This window comes from Lynx rufus, unplaced genomic scaffold (assembly GCF_022079265.1).
Source record: "Lynx rufus isolate CCGP_SWC_20201006 ecotype Redwood Valley unplaced genomic scaffold, mLynRuf1.p SCAF_2, whole genome shotgun sequence".
NCBI lineage: Eukaryota > Metazoa > Chordata > Mammalia > Carnivora > Felidae > Lynx > Lynx rufus.
In genome coordinates this window covers 215831706-215852754 of record NW_025814834.1, presented here as the reverse complement: position 1 = coordinate 215852754, position 21049 = coordinate 215831706, and the positions used below count along the sequence as shown (strand labels likewise).

The following is a 21049-nucleotide window of genomic DNA, read 5'->3' as shown; positions in this document are numbered from 1 at the left end:
CCGAGCCCAGACCCGTGCCTCCCGCCCCCCCAATGCCCCACCCTGGCCTACGGCTTGGCCCTGATGTCTCCCCGGTCCCATGGCTCACCTGCTAAGGAAAGCAGGGCCGAGGCGCTGGTGAGAACACAGCTCCCTGAACCGGGGCAGGGCACCCAACCCACGTCCAATGCCAGCTTTGCCCCTTTAACAGAATCTAGTCAAGTGACTGGGCAGAGAAAAATGACAACTATGCAGGAGCTTAGAAAAGGGAAGCTGGCCCCTCGCTGGGGGCGGGAGACAGACAATGGGCTCACTAGTCTGTTTGCAAACTCAGGATGAATTCGCACCAGCAGAGTCAAAAGCCCAGAACAGGCTCCACACCAGCACCAGCACCGGCCTCAGCCATGTGCCGGCTCACTGAAGGCACCTGCACCTTGCCATCGAGACAGGGGACAGGAGGCAGGGGGCAGGGTGTATGGAGAAAGCCCCAGGGGCACACAGACAACCCCCAGTGGCTGGAGAATCATTCTTGCTAATTGAGGCTCTCACATCGAGTCTCTCGAAAGGTCTTTTCAGCAATACCTAAGCACCTCCGCCTGCTTCCTGAATTGCCGGCACACACTCCCATCAGCTGTGTGTTTCCAGCCTGGTGGGTGATAACGGGTGACAAAGGACAGGAAACAGGCGGCCACGGCCCTGAGGTGCAGAGTGGATGTGGACTGTTCCACAAACACGCCTGGGGTTCTCCTGCTCGTGCCCCTCACTCTTTTCCAGGGAAGGGGGAGCTCAGTCTTGGAAAGGCGGACCCTGGGGCTCAAGCTTTGGGACGGACGAGGACTGCTCTGGAAACCACCCGCCCTCTCCAGGAGGGACCTTGCCCAGAGAGACAGGCACTGGGGAAGGAAGGGACGGGCCTCGGGCGCTGCGATGCGCTGACCGTGTAGTCCCTGCCTGGATTCCGCCAGAGCACCCGGCTGCAGGCGGCCAGAGCTCTCCTAGCTCTGGATCCTGCAAAGTCCACCTCAGAACCAGTACTCAAAGGTGGACGGGGAGGAAAAACCGCTCTTAGGGCAGACCCGGCCTAGAAACCGGCACATGGCGTGAAAAGCCTCGCCCAGCTCCCAAAGGCGGCCGGCCCTGGGCCCTACAGTGCAGGCACAGCCCTGCACAGACGTCACCGGATAAAACGGGGGACTCCCAGAAGCAGCATCAGTCCCTGGCAGGGGCATCCGCATCGCCCAACTCAGAGCCATGAGCTCTCGCCAGCCCAGCCTCCCCCTGTCATGGGGCGGGGCTCCCCTGCACCCCTCTCTGGGCAGAGCTTCCTAGGACTACTCGGGTTCAGATGTTCTGGGGTCAGGGCGCTCCTGACCTCCTGAGGGGCCCAAACACCTTCCTAATAAGACTGAACAACTAGGGACTGAAAAACTCAGAAACGCAACCCTGAAACCCCAGAGGCTCCCGACTGCCGTGGCTCCCGGAAGCGAGAGACGGCACAGGAAACTCACTTGGGCTGAGGGCTTCACGACAGTCCGGGGAGTCCGACCTGCCCAGCCCCGGCCACACGGCTGACGGGCTAGAGAGGAAACACGAGCGCACGCTCCGGAGTGTCGGGGCAACTCCCACCTTCCCTGTCTGCCTCTGGGGTTGGGGCCGGGGTACTTCCTCCTTAGTCCGTGAGCCTGCCATCAGCACTAACTACCTGCTAACTAGCTAGCTAACTAACTAGCTAACTAGCTGCTACCGAGCTACCCAAAACTGCAGCGGCTCAGCTACCAGCTGCGAGCCAGGCAGCAAAGCTCCTGGGGAAACAGGTCCCAGAGCCTCCTCCAAGAGGGAGCGTTTCCACACGATGAGGCTCCCACACCACCTCCTCTCCTCCCAGACAAATCCGCTGGGTGGCAGGCGCTGTTTTTAGCAGAGGCAGCCTAGGAACCCCGGGGGTTCTATACATCTCAGCTCTGATGCCTCAAGTTCCCAGGGGATGGCTTTTACCTAGAGGCAGCATGATACTGGTTGCCATGGGGACGGCGGCCACAGATCCACTAAGGTCTCAGCAGCCAAAGCAGGCTCCGGGCTTGGTGGCACCTACTGGGCTCCCGGCTGACAACCACGGCACCAGGCATTCAGGCTGCCAGAAAGTGAGCACACGGCACCAGACGTGGGACTGGCTCCTAGCAGAGGCGCTGGGCCTCCCGCCCAGCCAGGGAGGGCCTCTCGGGGCTTGGGCTCCCTCAGTGGACCCCAGCAGCCCGGGACCTAGGCCTGGGTCTGACCCTGCCCACCTGGGCAACGTATCTGCACATCTACCTTGGTTTTCTCATCTGCGAATTGTGATAAACTGCACCCATCCCACCCATCTGACCGGCCAGGATAATGTCTGCGTCAGATAGCATCATCAACAGCATCTTGTGGGGTCACTACTTGGAGTTCTAGCTCCCTCAAACCCACCTCTGCCCTTCCCGCCCTTCCACACCCCCCGCTGAGCCCAACACACACACACACACACACACACACACACACACACACACACACACGCCCTACCTCTGGGGCTGTTTTCCAGGTGAGGTACTTGTTGGTCAAATTCTTTGGTCTCCCAGAATGTAAGCTCTCCCGGACCGGAGAGCTTGGCTATGCGCAGAAGGGACAAAATCTGGGAGGAGCGGGTGCGAGGGGTCAGGACCGACCAGGTCTTCGTCCAAAGCCCTGGTATATTCTCAAATCCTAGCGGGCATCGCAATCACCTTGGGGGCTTATTTCAAAGGCAGACTCCCAGGCTCCCTGGTAGGCATTCTGATTCAGGAGGGCTTGGGTGGGGCCCAGGAGCCTGCATTTTTAATAAGCACCCTCGGCACTCCAGGTGTGGTGGTCCCGGCCGGCACTCCGAGAACTCATTGCTACAGACTGTCCCTGGAGCCCCACCCAACCCCAAGCTGACATCCCTGCTCCGCCAGCATCTGAAAGAGACCTCTGTGCCCCCACTTCCGTTTCCTCACGGAGCCCAGGCCTGCGGCAGTCTAGCTTCCAGCCAGGGCTCCACAGAAACTGTTCAGGGGAAAGTCGCACTGACTTCTCAATTATAAGCCCCAGGGACCCTGACAGTGACCCTGCTGACAGCCCCCTCCTTTCAGAGCTGGCCGGTATCCCCCTCCCGCTGTCCTCAGTGCTGTCCTCACCGGGCTCCCTCCTCCCCTCACTCTGCCTGCCCTCCCTGCGCAACCTCCCCTGATCCCACGCCTCACCCTGGTCCACTCTCAGTCCTGTACCTGATCTCACTTTGCACCTGAGCTCAGACCTGGCTCCCACCCTTCCGGGACCCCCACCCCCCAGGCACCTCCTACTCAGAGCTCTCCCAGCAGCTGTGTGTCCCGAACTTGGCCCTGGGGCTCAAACCCCATCCCCACCTGTTCAGCCTGCCTGCAGGTTCTCGGTCCTCAATGTTCCGCCTCTGAAAAACATCTGCATCTCACAGGTGGGTGTCACTGTGACCTTCCAGCCATCTCCCTGCCTTACCCTTTGTCCTGTGACGTCTCCCCAGGGCTCACCGTAAGTGGCTCACCAGTCTCTTAGGGGGACACGAAGTCACCCAATACTCACACTGGGCAGGCTCCAGAGGTTTCCTCCAATTTCCACGCCCTACACACATTCCCACACATCCATCAGGGCCCAGGCAAATAGCACCTTTTCTCTGTGGCTTTCTGGGTGGGTTTCCCTTCCCTCGGGATTAGTCATACTTATTTATTTTTGAGAGAGACAGAGAGAGAGAGAGAGAGAGAGACAGCATACACGTGCACAAGTGGGGAAGGGGCAGGGAGAGAGAGGGAGACAGAGGGAGACAGAGGATCCAAAATGGGCTCTGCATGAACCGTGAGATCATGACCTGAGCTCGAGTCGGACGCTCAACCAACTGAGCCACCCAGGAGCGCCCCGTCCTGGTTCTAAACAATAGAACCCATTAGGCTGGTTAAAGAAGGGTCAAAGCAGCCCTTCACAGGCCAGGACTAGAACGCTGAATGGAGCAGCTGGTCCTGCACTTCAGCACATTCCTTACCCTTTCTTGGGATGCTTTTTTCTTTTTTCTGCGACACGGATTATCACATGCAAAATCCTTCCGATTGATTTTTCAGTTTGATTCTATGCATATGGGATCTTCTTTGTTCAATTTCATTATTACCAGGTTACAGACAATTCTCATGTAAGTGTTGATTAAAGTTAAAAAAAAAAAAAAAAAAGAATTAGCTTCCCATCCCATAGGCTGGAATTCTCCCGGGGCCTGACTATCATTTCAGTCCACACCTTGTTATCACCGAGAGCCTCTGGGAGAAGCCTTGGAGCCCCACGTGGGAAAGGAAAGAACACAGAACCCCCCGCAGACAGTCCACACTCTTGCAGGAGTCGCCTCCCAGAGGCTCGGTCTACATAAGGATCCAGCAAACCCGAGCTCTGTGCCAGAAGCTGGACCAGGGGCTGAACGTGTGACTGGGAACATAGCGCAGATCCCGGTCCCAAAGGGCTCCTGCCAATGTGACAGCAGCTACACAGCAGGAAAGGTCACAGGGAGCTCCTGAGGGAGAAGAGGGGCTCAGACGGACCCTGGAAGGAGTCAGAGAGGGCTGTATGGAGGAAGCGAAAGAGCAGAAGCCGGAGGCGGTGGGAGAGGACTCCAGGAAGAAGGCTGGCTGTAGAATGGGGCCGATCGTGCCGGCACCTTGCCGGGGCGTGGAGAGTGCCAAGTAGGGGGAATGAGCGGAGGGAGGGCACTCGCTTGGTCCACCGTGAGGCCCTTGTGAGGGGTGGGCCCTCCCCTGGGGCCACTGGCTCCCTGCTGGTCTGCCTGTGACCACAACTATTTTAACAAGGTTCCCAGTGCAACCCTTAGACCAAATGACCTATTTTAGGCTCTCTGGCAGTGTGCCCTGAGCAGCAGCCTTGGCTTCCAAGGGGGAAAGTCAGAAGAGCCCTGGGACAGCCCAGCTGGCTGCAGGCTAGGAACCTTCCCTGGAAAGTCTCTTGGAGAAACAGTGCCATCAGACGGAGGCTGGAACGGGCCTGAGCAGTGACTGTGCCAGCCCTGTAGCTCCCAGGGCCAACAAGAGGGGCAGTGGCAGACCAGGGGATGTCCTGGCAGGCCCCTGGGAGGAGAAGGGACAAAAGCTTCCTTAACAAAGTGGGCCATTTCCAGACCAGTGCCCCGGGACTCCCGGATGAGAGCCTGTCCAAGGCACCACGTGAGGATGAGAGTTCTTACAGTCAGCTTATCACAAGCAGGCTTTGCAAAGTGCCAGTGGGGGCCTGGGATTGGCGCTCGCTGGGTGCCCCATCCCCTAGGCAGCGCCGAGGCAGGAAGAGACCAGGAGCTCTCAGAGAACCAGCACATTCATAGGCACCTTCGGGCGAAGGGCCCAGAATAAAGAGGCAGCAGAAAAGTCCAATGCTCCCCCCACACCCCGCACCTTCCTGAAATATGTTGATTGCCTAAATCACACCCATTCCTCAGATAAGACGCAGTCCTGCAGAAGAATGCACATGGCCTTAAAGCCACTCCTAGAATTTATCTTAAAGTCACTGATGAAGAGGAAGATTTACAGGCAAGGATGGACGTTTGACACCTGCCACGCCCACACTGGTGGCTCCCTAAGGCCTTGAGCAGCTTACTAAACCTCCCCAGGCCGGTTTCTCCTCTCGAAAGGGAAAGCACCTGCCTTGCAGGACTGTGGCGGGGATTCACCGGGATAACCCCTTGTGTGCTTCTTGACGCGGAAGCTGGCATACAGGAAGGGCTCAATAAATGTTTGCTGCTATTGTAATTAATAGCAAAAATGAGAAACAGATGTCCCACGGGGAAGGTCTGGGCAGTGAATTCTGGGCCGCCACGTGGCTGCTTATTATGCAATCGCTAAAATCTTTTCTTGCAAATTGTTGGAAAATACTTTAAAATTGCCATAAGTTGGGGTGCCTTGGTGGACCAGGTCAAGATCTCACGGTCTGTGGGTTTAAGCCCCACGTCAGGCTCTGCGCTGACATCCCAGAGCCTGCTTGGGATTCTCTCTCTCTCTCCCTCTCTCTGTGCCCCTCCCCCACTTGCACAAACGCGCGAATGCACTCTCACTCTCTTTCAAAATAAATAAACTTTAAAAAATTACCGTAAGTAAAACATGGATGTTAAAATGGATATTAAGATGTTTATATATACCATTCAGTCCCCAATTTGTGATTGTGAATACAAGTACATTTTAATTTTTTTTAATGTTTATTTATTTGAGAGAGAGAGAGAGAGAGAGAGAGAGAGAGACGGAGCGGGGGCAGGGCAGAGATAGAAGGAGAGAGAGAATCCCAAGCAGGCTCCCTGTAGTCAGCACAGAGCCCGATGCAGGGCTTGAACTTATGAACCATGAGATCATGACCTGAGCCGAAATCAAGAGTCGAATGCTTAACTGACTGAGCCACCCAGGCAACCCAACAAACATAGTTTTAAAAGGTTGATGGGGGGGCGCCTGGGTGGCACAGTCGGTTAAGCGTCCGACTTCAGCCAGGTCACGATCTCGCGGTCCGTGAGTTCGAGCCCTGCGTCAGGCTCTGGGCGGATGGCTCGGACCCTGGAGCCTGTTTCCGATTCTGTGTCTCTCTCTCTCTCTGCCCCTCCCCCATTCATGCTGTGTCTCTCTCTGTCCCCAAAATAAATAAAAACGTTGAAAAAAAAAATTTAAAAAGGTTGATGGGGAACTGAGCAGAAGGTAACAGTGATCATAGCTTGCGGTAGGATTCAATTGTTCAGGTTTCTCTGCCGCTCCTGCCTTTCCCCAGTTTTCCTCAATGACTATGCATTATTCCATAACCAGGAAAAGGGATCGGTACGTGTTATGGAGACAGTAGCACCGGTGATAAGAAGGGAATGAGCTCAGCATTCTGCCCAGCCCGCTCTTCGGAAGCTACAGCTCTCGACCCCCACACCTACAGCTGGGCTTCCTCAGCAAGGTGACCTTTCCCGAGGGGTATTGATCTCTGGCTCAAAGTCAGTCCTGCCTGGCTGTAGGGTCTGCTCGGTCACCCTCGGGGAGCAGGAGACAACACTCAGATTGGCTCCACGTTCTTGCCTTTCTGGGGGATGGTGGGCTCTCCGACCCAAAGAGAGCCTGGCCCATTCATTTGTCCAAGCGTGCACTGGGCCTCGGTTGGGGGGGGGGGGGACGCAGCCCCAGAAATACAAGGTGGGAAGCCATAGTCCCAAGCTCAAGGGTCTCGGGATTGCTCAAGAGACGACCAGGAGACCGTGGGAGTAGCTCAGCCAGGATGCATGTGCAGGATGGGAATGACAAGAGGGCCTGGCCCGGCCGGCGACAGGCAGAGGAAGGCTGGGGGTCAGCGCTGGGCTCCTGGAAGCCTGGAGGCAAATGCGGAGGCGCCAAGGCCAGCCTGAGACAGAAGCTGAAAGCCATTGGCTCTGGCTGTTTCCGGTGCGTGAGGTCAAGTGTCAGGGAGTCCCGCTCATCATGCTAGCGGGCTGGACGTCATCCACAAGGCAGCATTTTAAGTCGGGACAAGACCTGCTGAGCCAGGGGTGGGAAGTGCACTGGAGGGACAAGGTGAGGAGTCAAGATGCCAGGAACTGTTTGCAGCGATCAAGACAAAAATGAATATGTGCTCTGAACAAAACGAGGGTTCAAACCAAGACGGAGAAGACAGAGCAGATTTGAGGAGCCTTAAGGCAAGAGAATCACAAGGACTTGATAATTTGCTAGATACTTGGGTCTTCGAAGAGGAATCCCCAGGGCCATGGAGTTTTGGTGATACATCCATCACGACCTAGAATACAGGTAGAAGAATAGATTCGGTGGGTCGAGTGTGAATCTGGATCTGAGCGTGGGTTGTCTGTGGCCAGACGGTCAGTAGGGAGTTGCACGTAAAGTTCTGGGGGGTCAGGAGAGGGTCTGGGCTGAGGGTGTGTGTTTGGAGGGCGTTGACCAGAGCATGTGAGACCCCCAGGGGGAGGTGTGACAGAGAGGAGGGCAGAATGTCGAGGGCACCAGGGTGGTGTGAGAAAAGGAGCGCTCAGGGGCGGTGAGCAGAGGGGGCAGAAGTAGGGCCTGGGGGGACGGAGAGACAGAAGGACAGACAGGTGTATCACAGAGGACGGGGGAAGGGAAGGAGGGCTTCCAGGAGGAGGCTGTCGTGAGTGGTCTCAGACCAGCAGAGGCCAGCCAGGCTCACACAGCACGGTCTCTGGCACCAGCGAGGGCCCGGCAGATCCTGCACACATGTTCACCAGGGGAAGACCAGGGAGGCGGGAGGCCCGGGCGTGGGGCTAGGGATGCCCAGCCCACTCTTGTCTCTGGGGCCAGGGAGGGCAAGCAGTGCCCCCAGTACCAGACCCCTCCAGCCCCAGAGGGGAAGCGTATGCGAGTCTAAAGACAGTAGACCAATGCAGAGCTCTGTCCCTTTGGTCCGAGGCCCCCAGAGGGGAGCTGAAGGAGACTTTGCTCTCTGCGGAGGAGAGCGCTGGGCATTTGCTGAGACACAGCGCCACCTCGTGGCAGGAGGGGCTCACACCAGATTTCTGTCCGACTGTCTCCCCCACCACCCTGACTGCTCCCAGGCCTTTGAGGGGTCTTTTATGCTGGGATCCCAGGCACTGGAAGCAGTGATCCAGGGCTTTTACCACTTGGACAGCACCTGGGCCCCTGACAGCGGCATCCCTGCGGCACCAGCTGAGGTTGGCCCTGCCAACAGACGAGGTGGGAAGGCTAGAATTTTAGCCAAGACCCGTTTGGCCCCACGGTGTGGGCAGACATGCAGGGTCCTGCTCTCAGGGTTGTGCCTCTACAGCGGGAGAGACTGTGCCGAGAACTGTTTTGTTGCATTTGTGTGCGGGGTCCTTAAGGGCACAAAATACATGATGCTCTTCCGGCACTGCTGCCCACCCTCCTCTTACACAGGCCACGGGAATCCTCAGGACTTTCTGCAGCGTGTGTTTTCCTGTTTGGTTCAGCTCGGAGGTAACCGCGGGGACCCGGGGCAGTATGCGGGGAACCCCAACAGCAGAGAGCCACCCCAGCCACCAGCATCCCCAGAGACCCTCCTCTGGGTCCCGTTGCAGCTTCAGCAGCCTGTTCCCTGGGAGATGTATCTGAGGCCTGCCTGGCTGTCCCGTGGACACCCCTCACCGAGGAGGGCCCAGATTCTGGGGTCACCCTCACAGGCCACAGTTCGCTCCTGATGGCCCAGATGCTTTAGGGCATGTGAGGTCACCATGGGCTTAACTCCACAGAGTTCATTTTTATTCTCAACTGCTGGCTTAGCTAGGCAAGATGGAGGGTTCTCTTAATGCTTTTTAGAAACTTCCCCGTTTTGGGGCGCCTGGGTGGCTCAGTCGGTGAAGCGTCCGACTTCGGCTCAGGTCATGATCTCACAGTTCATGAGTTCGAGCCCCATGTTGGGCTCTGTGCTGACAGCTTACAGCCTGGAGCCTGCTTCGAATTCTCTGTCTCCCCCTCTCTCTGCTCCTCCCCCGCTCATGCTCTGTCTCTCTCTCCTTCAAAAATAAAAATAAAAACATTTAAAAAAAAAAAACAAAACTTCCCCATTTTACAGAAGAAACGTATGTGCAATGTTAAAAAATTAGTCTTACGAAAATGTGTGACTTGGAAAGTTAAAGTCCTTTATATAGACAGTTCTACCCACATCAAAATTCTCTATTAACAGCCTGGTATATGTTCTTTCAGCTTTTTTTCCTACACACGTACACGTGTGAGTGTATGTGTGTCGGGGGGTTGTTTTCTACACTGACATACAGTTCTATAACTTATTATGATTTTTTCCATTAACAGCATTTTACTAGAGGCATTCTTATCACCAGCCCAAATTCTGGTTGATTCAGTGACCTAAAACTGGGGTGGGAGAAAACGTGACGTCCTAGGAACCCAGAAGCCTGAGGGTTTCAGGGAGATATGGTTCAAGGGCCTGGGGGGCAAGGGGGAACCGTGCTAGAAACCCAGATCATCTGTGGATAACAAAGGATGTCTCTCTTCTGGCCTAGTCGGAAGAGCGTGTGACTCTCGACCCCAGTGTCATGAGTTCGAGCCCCATGATGGGTGTAGAGATTACAGATTACTTAAATTATATATATATATATAAATATATATATATTTGTATATTTATATGATAAAAGAAAAGAAAAAAAAGAAAGGATCCCTCCCAGAAGCCAAACCCCCGAAGGGCAGACCCCGCCCCTAACCGTCGGTATACAGCAGGCTGTGGCACGAATGTGGCCCAGGCAGGTTGTGCTCAGCGAGTGGCTGTCCCAATTTGCTGCCCGAGCTACTGGGACGCCCTGTACGTTTCTGCTGAGTTGGGTGCACAGGCCAGGTGACACCCGGCGTCAGAGCTGGAGAACTGGGCCCTGCGCCAGAGCTGAGGCCTATGATATCCAGGAGAGCAGGGACTGCTTCGAGACAGGCGGCCTTGCGTGCTACACCTGCTCTCCTCCTCGGCCCCACGGGTCAGCACACGCCCCTCGTCGCCCTGCTGCCGGGAGCCAGCTCACATCTGACACCCCACAGGCCACACAATTTTATGGCAAATATTTCCAACTAAGCGAAAAACTAAAAGGAAAGGACGAGATGGAAGTGCTGGTCAGGATGCCGTGGGCTACGGGGTCGGGCAAGCCTTTCAGATGACAGAGCCCACAAGCACTCGGCAGCCCCCTGCCGCTCCAGGACGGGCAGTGACAAGTTTGCATCCTGAGCCCTCTGGCGACTGGCTGTAAGACCAGGGCGACCACTTATGGGCTTCCGAACCCATTTCCTTGCCCGTTAAGTGCAAGTAATACAACCAGTAGCTGCCCACGATAAAATGAAACTACGTGTATCCAGCATTCACCATGTGCCTGCCGGACAATAAATACTTAAATGTTTCCCACTCCCATTATTACGATCGGGTGAGGGCACCCAGAAAAGAAAGAGCTCCCTCAGGCAGATGGACACCTCGGGCACTCAGAGCCATCGGGGCCTCCCGCCTGGGTGCAGCCAGGAACACACCAGCTCCCCGCATAACCGGTGCCTAGGGCAGGTCCTAGCAGGTGAGGCTGGTTTCACGCTCTCCCTGGACAGGGTGCTGGGTGGGCAGGGGTCAAGCCAAAGGCTGAGGAAATGCAAAAACCAGAGGCCCCGGACATCTCCATTTCTTGCCTCCCCCGGGCCTAGAAAGGGCTCCCACCATTACCCGACTGGGTCCTCGGCTCCCACCCCGGGAAAGAGATGGGCCCAGGCCTGGACCTCAGCTCTGGGGACGGGAGGCAGCCGCCCTCCCTTGTCTGCCCCAGGAGCTAAGTTTTCTCCAGAAAACCCAACTAGGCGCCTCTGGGAAGGGCATGGCGGGGCGCCCTGGCCGGGACTCACCCTGGTCGATGGAGTGCTGGGGCAGCTGGCTGAGCTGGCTGTTGACCACCCCCGCGTAGGTGCGCAGAAACTCCTCCTCGCTGGCCGTCAGCTGCAAGGGTGAGACAGCCACTGTGAGGGGCAGCGCACGCCGGCTCCCAGAAGGTACCTGCTCCTGTAATCCCTGGGCCCCTGTTCCTGACTCTTGACCCTTCAGTTCCAGAGCGAGCACCCTCTGACCCCACCCCAAACTTGGTCCATGGGCCCACAGGCCCTGCCACTCGGATCAGATCTGAGACTGGGTTCCAGCGCAGCACGGGGCCAGGAGGAAGCCCAGGCCCTGCCCGGGGAGCCCATCCCTTTCTTTCTGAACAGTGCTGCCCTCTCAGTGCCCGTCCTGCCCAGCGCCCCTTGGACACCTCCCAGGGAGACGGGAGGGCGGGAAGGTCAGGGCCTTTAGGGCTCACACCCGCCTGGCCCAGGCTCAGCACGGGGATGGGAAGACTGTCCCAGCGGTACCCCTGGAGCTGGACAGGAAGGGCTCTCAGTGGCATGAATCAGCCACAGAGCCAAACCACAAGCCCAGCATCCCCCTCCGCAGACCACAGCTGCCACAGGACACGGTTATAGGCCCTCTGCTCTGCCCACGGCAGCACCCTCCCTGCAGGACCCGTTGCTTGGCACCCCAAAGGCACTCACATTTGATCCCATCTTCCTCAGCATGAGCAGCACTCGGACCTTCTGCTGAATGTACACGTCCTCCGGACTCTTCCCGGGAGCCCCCTCGCGGTTCATTCCCTGGCCAGCCCTGGGGACTCCTGCGGAGCGAGGAGAGGCACTGAAGCGGGCTTCGGGACGAGACCCACCAGACACAGACTGGGTGCTGGGCAGGAGTGGTCAGGCAGCCCACAGTGCTGCAGGGTCTCGCTTCTGAGAGCCCAGAGCAGGTGGCGAGTTGCCTGTTCCTCCCTCACCCCCACCGGCCCCAGGCAGCCACACTGAGCAGCTAGATCCCGGAGCAGGCGCTGGCGGCCAGCACCCTCTGCGAGGAGCTGTCAGGCCCAGGGAGTCTAAGCTGACCCAGACTTCTGGCCAGCTCGACCTTCCAGCCGCCCCCCCCCCCCGCCCCAGCAAGAGCCCTGCTATCAGCCACAGGGGATGTGCTGAATGGAGCCCTAAGTGTCCCAGGTTTTCCAAGCATGCAACTTCCAGAAGGAGCAAAAGTGACATGACCAGAAGCAGCCAGCTGGCGCCTCTGGCTGGAGAAACCATGAGATCGGTACTGAGCCCCAAGGCCTGGGCAGCCCCCTCAGCAGAAGCCCCTGACGAATTCAAGAGGCCAGCTCCTGGGCCGGGCTCCAAGGAGTCCCTCGATGGGGACAGGCAGGCCCGGGCTGTGGGGCACAGACGCCCACCTGAGCTCACTGCCGTCACGCGCGCACGCCCACCCCACCTGTCAGAGGGCAGCTCCTGAGGGCAGCAGCTGCGTCTGGGTACAGCAGGGACCCAACCTGCAGAGAGGTCCCAGGAGAGCCGTCCCAGGGTCTCCTCACTCTAGGAGGAGCCGGCAGAGAGGAAGCCGGGCGTGGAGGGGTTTGGGTTACAGGCTTGTAACTCCTGGATGAGTCAGAAATAACGCAGCAGCTGGTGGGGGTGGAGCCTCAGCAGCCCCGCTGCCAAGGAGCTGCTCTCGGGGGACCCAGGGAGCCTGGCTCGCGAGCCAAGGACACTCCTCACGCCGCCCATCCTCGGGGGCCAGCAAGCCCTGGACCAGCAGGCTCTCCCAGGCAGTCCTGCTCTCCGGGCAAAGGGCAGACTCAGAAATGTGCCAGAGTCCTGGGCAGCAGCCTCCCTGGAGGTCCCTGTCAAGTGTCCAGTCCCCATAAGCTACCAGGGGCTCTGGTCCTAAAAGTCCACACAACAGGCCCAAAAGCTGGCAGGCTGGGGCTAAAGGAGTGGCTGTATACTTGAGGTAGCAGGTCTCCTTCTGGGGCCTTCCTCTCCCCACTGAAGCCCCAGACAACCCACTGTACTGTCTACCCACCTGCCGCCCCCTCTGGGCTCAGAAAAGAGCCCAGTGAGCGCTGGTAACCAGGAAAGAGGGGTAAGCCATGTCAAGTGGGTCTCTGATGGGAGCCCGGGTCTGGGACATCACTGCTTTTCACACTGACCCCTTTTCACTTCCTCCCACTGCACTACCCCAGAGTGATCATGAGGCCTGCTTCTCCTCATGCCTCCCCTCACACTCTGCCTTCCTGACCCCAGGCTATTTCTAGAACATGCCAAGAAGCTCTTTCCCCCAGCAGGCTTTGCACTGGGTGTCCCCTGAGCCTGGACTGGCTTATTTTCACCCTTCAACTTGCTTAAAGACGCCTTCCCCGGGAACCTTCCCTGACAGCATAGCTGAAGCAGGTTCTGTGTCCCACACCCCCTACACCCACTCGGTCACATAGCCCGGGCTCGTTCCCATTTTCTGGAAGTGCCCTGCTGGAGTACTTGCTTACTGTCTCTCCCCGGCCAGACTTGAAGGCCAGGGCCCGCCTAGCTCACCCCGTCCTCCACAGCCCAGCACCGTGCCTAGCATGCACTTAATAGACACCACCCAGTTGGCCGAATGGAAAAATCGAGACAGCCCGTGGTGTGCAAGTTTCCCTCTCTCTCTAATACCCACGCTGATTTAGGGCCAAATGTCACCGTGTTGAAACAGACCAAAGTACCCAATCCAGTCTGCACAACCACACTGAGCCTTGACAAAGGACTTCCATTCGAGCAAGTGGAGTGTCTTGGGCCACGGTGCTCCCCAGAGGACTTCTGAAACACTCCACAGAGCTTTCAAACGGGGAGTCAGGGCTTCGGGGAGTGAAAGTCTCCCACCTCCGTCCCATGTCCAAGGACTAGTGGTCAGTTTGCTCTCTCCTTGTGAAAGACAGCATTGAAGTACAGGGACCAGCCACTAGGTGTCACCGTGTACAAAAGAACCAGAATTCCAGTGAGTTTCCGCGCCTACCCCCTCCCCGGCTCCCCAACAGGCCCATTTGGTTCCAGCTCTTACTGTGTGTGATCCTAGGTCACAAACCACACCCCAGTCCCAGGTCCCAGAGCAAGATCTATCCATCACTCCGGGGCCAGCTCTGCCGAGGCAGGGATATGTATCTGGTTTTGCTGAGCATCCCAGGACGTAGGGGTCCTGGCTGCCCAGTGACTGGGAACCCCTTCCTCACTGTCCTTTCCTGACGGGCCAAGCTTCCACCAACAGAGATGCAGCCTCAGAACCCACAGGAGTGTATCAGTGTGAGCGTGACCATGAGCTTGAGTGAATCAATTTACACCGTCTGTTTTTACAGAACTTTGCTCTGTCCAACAACCCTACCCCTTGCATCTTGTACAGATCAATCCCATTCCGCGGTCTTCTGCCATGGTAGCCCCGCTGTCTGGGGGACCTCCCACATTCATATTATGATTACTGCGGGGGGGGGGTTACACCACCCAGTCGTGGGCCCGGGGTGTCGGTGGGGCCTGAATGGGTCTCTGGGGCCAGGCTACTCCCAATTCAGCACGCTCCCCTGGCAAAGCCTCTTCTTGCTTTGGGGAAGACCGTTGTCATTTCCCCAAATTCTGGTTTTCTGGTATTCTTTGAGCTCTACTGTTGAGCTGATTCTGCCGGGCCGCTGCACAAGCGGAATGCGCCCAGGGCTGGATCTAGGGCGGAATGTAGCCACGAGCACCCTGCAATCCTAACAGACTAGAACATCACGACTGGTTTACGTGGTTCCGTCCTAAACAGAAACTGCATCAGAGGTGCCAATGTGAAGAAAATTAATAATTGAAGAGAGAAAATCAGGGGCGCCTGGGGGGGCTCAGTCAGTTAAGCGTCCGGCTTCGGCTCAGGTCGTGATCTCGCAGTCTGTGAGTTCGAGCCCTGCGTCGGGCTCTGTGCTGGCGGCTCGGAGCCTGGAGCCTGCTTCGGATTCTGTGTCTCCTTCTCACTCTGCCCCTCCCCCACTCATGCTCTGTCTCTCTCTCTCTCTCTCTCTCTCTCTCAAAAATAAATAAACATTTTTAAAAAATTAAAAAAAAAAAGAAGAGAGTAAATCATAATCAGTCCCAAAACACATCCATTTCAGTCACTGATATGCTACAAGTATATTAAAGCATGTTTGGGTCTGGTGCCTATCCAAGCAAACACGCTCTTAAATTTTCATCACAAATCTGACAAGTATCAGATTAATTTCATTTGAAAATTCTTATGCTCCCCTGTAGGGATGAAGAACTGGTCTCCATTAAAATGTGTTTGAATCACGTGAGTCTAAACCGCAACTAATTTAGACACAGTAGTTATTCAGTCCTCAGCGGTGAGAGGCAAAAGTAATGATGCTTCTCACTAATGGCCTCCCAGCTAGCTCTGTAGGCGTCCCATCGTCTACAGTGCTGATACTTCCATTCTAAATCCTCAGAAAATGTCTCAGTGTCAACCGCCCAAGTCAGAGACAGACCTGCTCCCTCCCCTAAGACACTACCATTATGGAAGCTGACTAGGGAGAAGCATAGAGGGGCCAGAAAATGGAAAATGGAAAGAAACAGGAAACCATCAACTCCCCAAATGAATGGTGAGGGTGCAGGCCTGTGGCCATAGATTATGCTGCAGGTATCCGCGGTTATGTAAAAAGTGGGTACGATTCCAGAAGATCACAGCTGATGGGCACGAATGCAATTCAGACACCAAGGTGCAGACGCACAGACACATTCCCCACCACACCCTGCACGTTCCTGTTGGTGCGGAGCCCGCATCTCGGTTGAAAGGAGTCTGACAGGGAGAGGACAGTGGGGCAGGGGCTCCCAGCCACTGGGAGGGATCCACACAAAGTGACAAATGTGGCCCGTGGCTTAGGCAACACTGCGTTCCGTGGGAGACATGGAGGTCACACGTCAGACAGCACGCTCCTGCCCTGCTCTGCAAGGACCTGACCTCTGGCTGCACACGGTCTCCAGCTGTGAAGCGGCTGCCGGCACTTGAGATGGGTCGTGGTGCAGGAGGAGTCCCAGAGCAGGAGGGCTGAGGGTTCTGTGCAGCAGTCAGACCCGTTCTGATAAACAGCTTTGAGAGCGGGCCTCCCTTTGACAGGCATGTGTGGCCCTCGATACAAACACAGCCACCTGCACTCATTTTTATTTATAAACTTGCAGCTCGTGCTGTTTGAACACCCACATTTATAAAACTGGAATATACATTTATACCTGGGGTGGTCTTACACCTGCCTGGAGAATAGTGGGTAACCTCAGGCTGGGCCAGAGCGTCCCTGACCCACACAAGCCACCTCTGCTCCATGGGTTCCAGCACTTGCCTTTCGTTCAACCCATTTTTTTTTTTAGGTTGTGGTACATTGATTTTGGGGCGCCTGGGTGGCTCAGTCGGTTAAGCATCCGACTCTTGGTTTCAGCTCAGGTCACGATCTCACCATATCGTGAGTTCGAGCTCCGCATCGGCTCTGCGCTGACAGGGCGGAACCTGCTTGAGAGTCTCTGTCTCCCTCTCTCCGCCCCTCCCCGACTCGTGCTCCCTCTGTCTCTCTCAAAATAAATAAACTTTAAAAAAAAGTTACGATATACTTTAAGTGCTTGCATTTAAAAAATGTACATTTACATTTATACAATGTTCACCTTGCATAAAATTACAATGTATCATTGCGTGATTCGCAGAACTTAACGCACGATATTAATTCAGAGACTGTACACATCTTAGCCTAAGCGACAGATTGGTAGCACAGCCCTGACGGGAAGAACCCACACGGGCTGCAGAAATGAGCCAGGATCAGGCACTGCGGGGAAGGAAGCGAGATGAGCTCCCAAGCCCGGCCCCGAGACCTGCTCCCCAGCCAGCACTGCTCTAGGGCCCGTTACCAGAAGCCCCTCCCCTGGGGTCCTTACCTGCCTCTGGAAATTAACTTCAGGCAAACAGCTGCTCAACTGCACAGGGCGGGCTGTGGCCGGGGAAAAATAGGCAGGTGCGGCCCTGTGGAAACACAGAACACGGGTCACGGGAGGAGCCGGGAGGGCCCGAAGCGGGCGTCCACGCCCCACGCTGATGGGGACCCGGCACCGGCAGGAAGCGCATGGCAACGGGTTCTGTCGCAGTCCAGAAATACCTGTGTGTCTGGCCGGCCCAGGGAACCCGCACCAACGGCTCTGGGATAAGGTGCTGAGCGCAGCTAATGCCCGCCTGTCATTTCCGGCTGAAGCAGGTCACCACGCACCCTCCTTCCTTGGGTTAGTCACCAAGTCCAACTGAGAGCTGTGCTCAGAGACGTTGTCACCGGGGTGAGTCACTCCAGGGCAGCTGATGGGCAAGTCCTGAACCTGCACGAGAAGGCGTCCCACCCACCAAACAGCCCGGGCTCCACCTGCTCTGTGCTCGGACACGCATTTACGTCTGTCCTGTGCTTGGCGAGCACCTGTAGCTGCATGTGTGAACATAAACTCACCCCCCACACAACATAAAACACAGTTGCGGGTCATTTACAACCTAGCGCCTGGCCACAGGTCTACTGGCCCCAAACACACCTCTTGCAGGAATCAAAGAACGCTGCCTTCTCCTTCTCCTCTTTTGCCCCCTGACACACAACCTCACCGTTCGGGCCCTTTGCAGGTTCCCCTGGCAGGAGCACGGCCAGAGGCAGGCGGGGGCACTGGGGAGTGGTGCCCGGCCGCTCCGGCCCGGTCACCTCCTGTGCTGTGCGCACTGACCTCGGAGTCCCTGGTTACAGGCGGACCCCCAGCTTTCAGCCCCGCTGTGAGGACAGAGATCTGAGGCCAACACTTGGAGCAACCTGTTGTAAGGGAGGTGCAGGACCTCGGGGAGCAGCGAGACCCCTCTTCCACTGTCTTTCAGCAAAGAGAGATGCTCACTAGCCCAAGGGGCTGAAGAAAACGTGTTTTCCAGAGAAAGTGAGATTTCCAAAGCCTCCCCTACAGGTAGATGCTGCTCAAACCTCTGGCCTCTAGTCTGGGTCTCTCTTCAACCAGCAATGGCCCTCGGATGGAGGACCCGCCACCCACTCCTGCCACTCCCTCCACCCTCAGACTACCCCTGCGGGAACGGGCATCTATAGCGATTAATTCTCTTTCGTTCCTCTAGATATCAAAGCATCGAAATACCAAGGCTCCCTGGGGAAACTTCCACCCAAGTGCCCACATTCCTTCAAAAAGAGATGAGAAGACAGCCTTCTTCCACTCCTGAGGGCTTTAATTTCTTCAACTACCACAAAAGCCAATTAGCCTCCTACTGTCTGTAGGACTCGGGCCCTTCCCAGAAGCAGAGAAGAACTTTGTATCTGTGACTTTAGGGGGAAGGCATCCACAAGCTGAGGTGATGTTCCCGATGGGACCGTCCAGGGATTCACCTCCAGCTGTTCTAGCTGCCGTTTTATGATCAGGTCGATGCCCCCATTTTACAGAGGAGGAAACTGAGGCTCAAGGTTGTGGGGGCCCCTGAGCCAGGATAAGACAGTCAGCGTGCTCCAGGAGCAGAACTGTTTCCGATCAGCTGCACAGCTGAGGTTGGTCACTGCCCTTTGGGCCCTTCATTTTGCCATCTGTAAAAAGGAAATCATGGGCTCTATCTACCGTATCTTCCCTCGTTGGGTACAATGAGATCAGGGCCGGCTTCATGAGCTGAGGCTTAGAAGCCCCACCCTTGGTCTAAACCTCTGCTATCACAGTCTTGAAATGGTCACTACTTTTTGAACAAGGGGCCCTGCACTGGGTCCCACAAATTATAAAGATGTTCCAGAATGAGAAAAAAGATGTCAAGGTGCCTCCCAAAACTGCCAAGGCCCCTACTAACTTAAGTAGACACGACATTTAAATAAATGTAGATATGACATAGACTCAAGAAGGATTCACTGGGGTGCCTGGGTAGCTCAGTCTGTCGAGAGTCCAACTCTTGATTTTGGTTCAGGTCGCGATCCCAGGGTCGTGGGATTGAGCCCTGTGTCGGGTGGGCTCCATGCTCTGCCTAAGATTCTCTCTCCCTCTCCCTCTGCCCCCTCCCCTGCTTTCTCTCTCTAAAATAAAAAATAAGGGGCACCTGGGTGGCTCAGTCGGTTAAGCATTTGACTTCGGCTCAGGTCATGATCTCGCGGTTCGTGGGTTCGAGCCCCACGTCAGGGTCTGTGCTGACAGCTCAGAGCCTGGAGCCTGCTTCAGATTCTGTGTCTCCCTCCCTCTCTCCCCGGCTTGCATTCTGTCTCTCTCTCTCTTTCTCAAAAATAAATATTAAAAAAATTTTTCAATAAATAAGATAATTAAATTAAATAAAAAGGAGGGTTTACTAAAACCCTTCTAGGTGTGCACAGCCCCGTGTCAGGCTCCTGGAATAGGAGATGCAAAAAGTGGGGCCGTGACACTGAGCCTGCCTTCCAGGAAGTGACCGAGTGGCTAAGGAACTCACACTACACAAAGCAGACGGAAAACGACACAAACAGTAAGCAACAACGAGCCAAAGAGGTGCGTCAGGCCAAGACCCAAACACGTCCAGACTGCCAACTGCCGGTGATATACCGTGCCCAGCACTGCCCCCCGCGCAGCTCAGGAGCGCCAGGAAAAGACCCAGGGCTCTGACCCGGGGTAGTATGTGCAGAGTAAGGGAGGTGCAAAGCTCTGTGACAAGACATAGGAGGGGGGACCGGCTGCCAAGAGAACCAGGGAGAGGATGAACAGGAGTTTGCTGGTGGAGAGGAAGGAGAAGGGCACTGAAGGCACCGGGATGGCCTCTGAGCAATTATTGAGCATCTACTATATGCCAGGCCCTGTGCTAGGCGCTGAAGACACACAGGTGAGCACAAGAGCTGTGATCTGCTTGTGGCAAGTGAGTGAGGAGGAGGCGGGTCTTAAGCCATACCCAGGTAAATGGCAAGGTGCCTCGAGGATGTGCATCTAGGGGCCTGACCTAGGCGGGAGGGGAGGCAGCCGAGGAAGTGACCCCTGAGCTGGCACCTGAACGGCGAGGAGGTGGGTGGGGGGCCACGCACACGTAAAGGTCCCGAAGCAGGAGAAGATTTGGTCTTTAAAAAACCCGGAGAGGGGCGCCTGGGTGGCGCAGTCGGTTAAGCGTCCGACTTCAGCCAGGTCACGATCTCACGGTCCGTGAGTTCGAGCCCCGCGTCGGGCTCTGGGCTGATGATGGCCCGGAGCCTGGAGCCTGCTTCCGATTCTGTGTCTCCCTCTCTCTCTGCCCCTCCGCCGTTCATGCTCTGTCTCTCTCTGTCCTAAAAATAAATAAACGTTGAAAAAAAAAATTAAAAAAAAAAAAAAAAACCCGGAGAGAGAAGGTGTCGGGTGAGAGGTGTCAAGGTGGGCTGGGACTGGACCACGTGGGTGGGTCCCGTGAGGGGTGAGGAGAGGCGGTCAAGCAGGGGGGGCTCAGGTAAGAGTCTGAGCTTCATGAGAGGGTGTGGCTGCCGCGGGAAGAGAGGCCGGGGCCGAGCTGGACCAGGAGAGAGCGGGGGCTTGGGCCGGGGGGTTGTGGGGGGGTGACAGAAGGGACAGCGAGGATGGGCGGCATGGGCACAGGCGGAACTGCAGGATGGGAGCCGTGCGAGAGCGCGGACGCCCCTGTGGCTGCAGGAAGGGGTGTGGGAGGCGAGCCTGGCCTCCAGGGGCCGGGCCGCGGAGAAGCCCCCGGGTGCTGCGGAGTAGAGCAG

At 56.4% G+C, this 21049-nt stretch overlaps 1 protein-coding gene across 1 annotated transcript in view; it reads right to left on the bottom strand.

Moving 5' to 3' along the window:
• Positions 1–19280, bottom strand: part of CTNNBIP1 (catenin beta interacting protein 1) — a 29098-nt gene extending 9818 nt beyond the window's left edge. Inside the window, exons 1-4 of the mRNA XM_047085362.1 lie at positions 17495–19280; positions 17277–17361; positions 12051–12169; positions 11373–11463 (exon numbers count right to left, since the gene is read on the bottom strand). Of these exons, the coding sequence (XP_046941318.1) occupies positions 11373–11463; positions 12051–12146 (187 nt within the window). The 5' untranslated portion in view covers positions 12147–12169; positions 17277–17361; positions 17495–19280. The remainder of the gene's footprint in view (positions 1–11372; positions 11464–12050; positions 12170–17276; positions 17362–17494) is intronic.
• Between the last annotated feature and the right edge of the window lie 1769 nt (positions 19281–21049).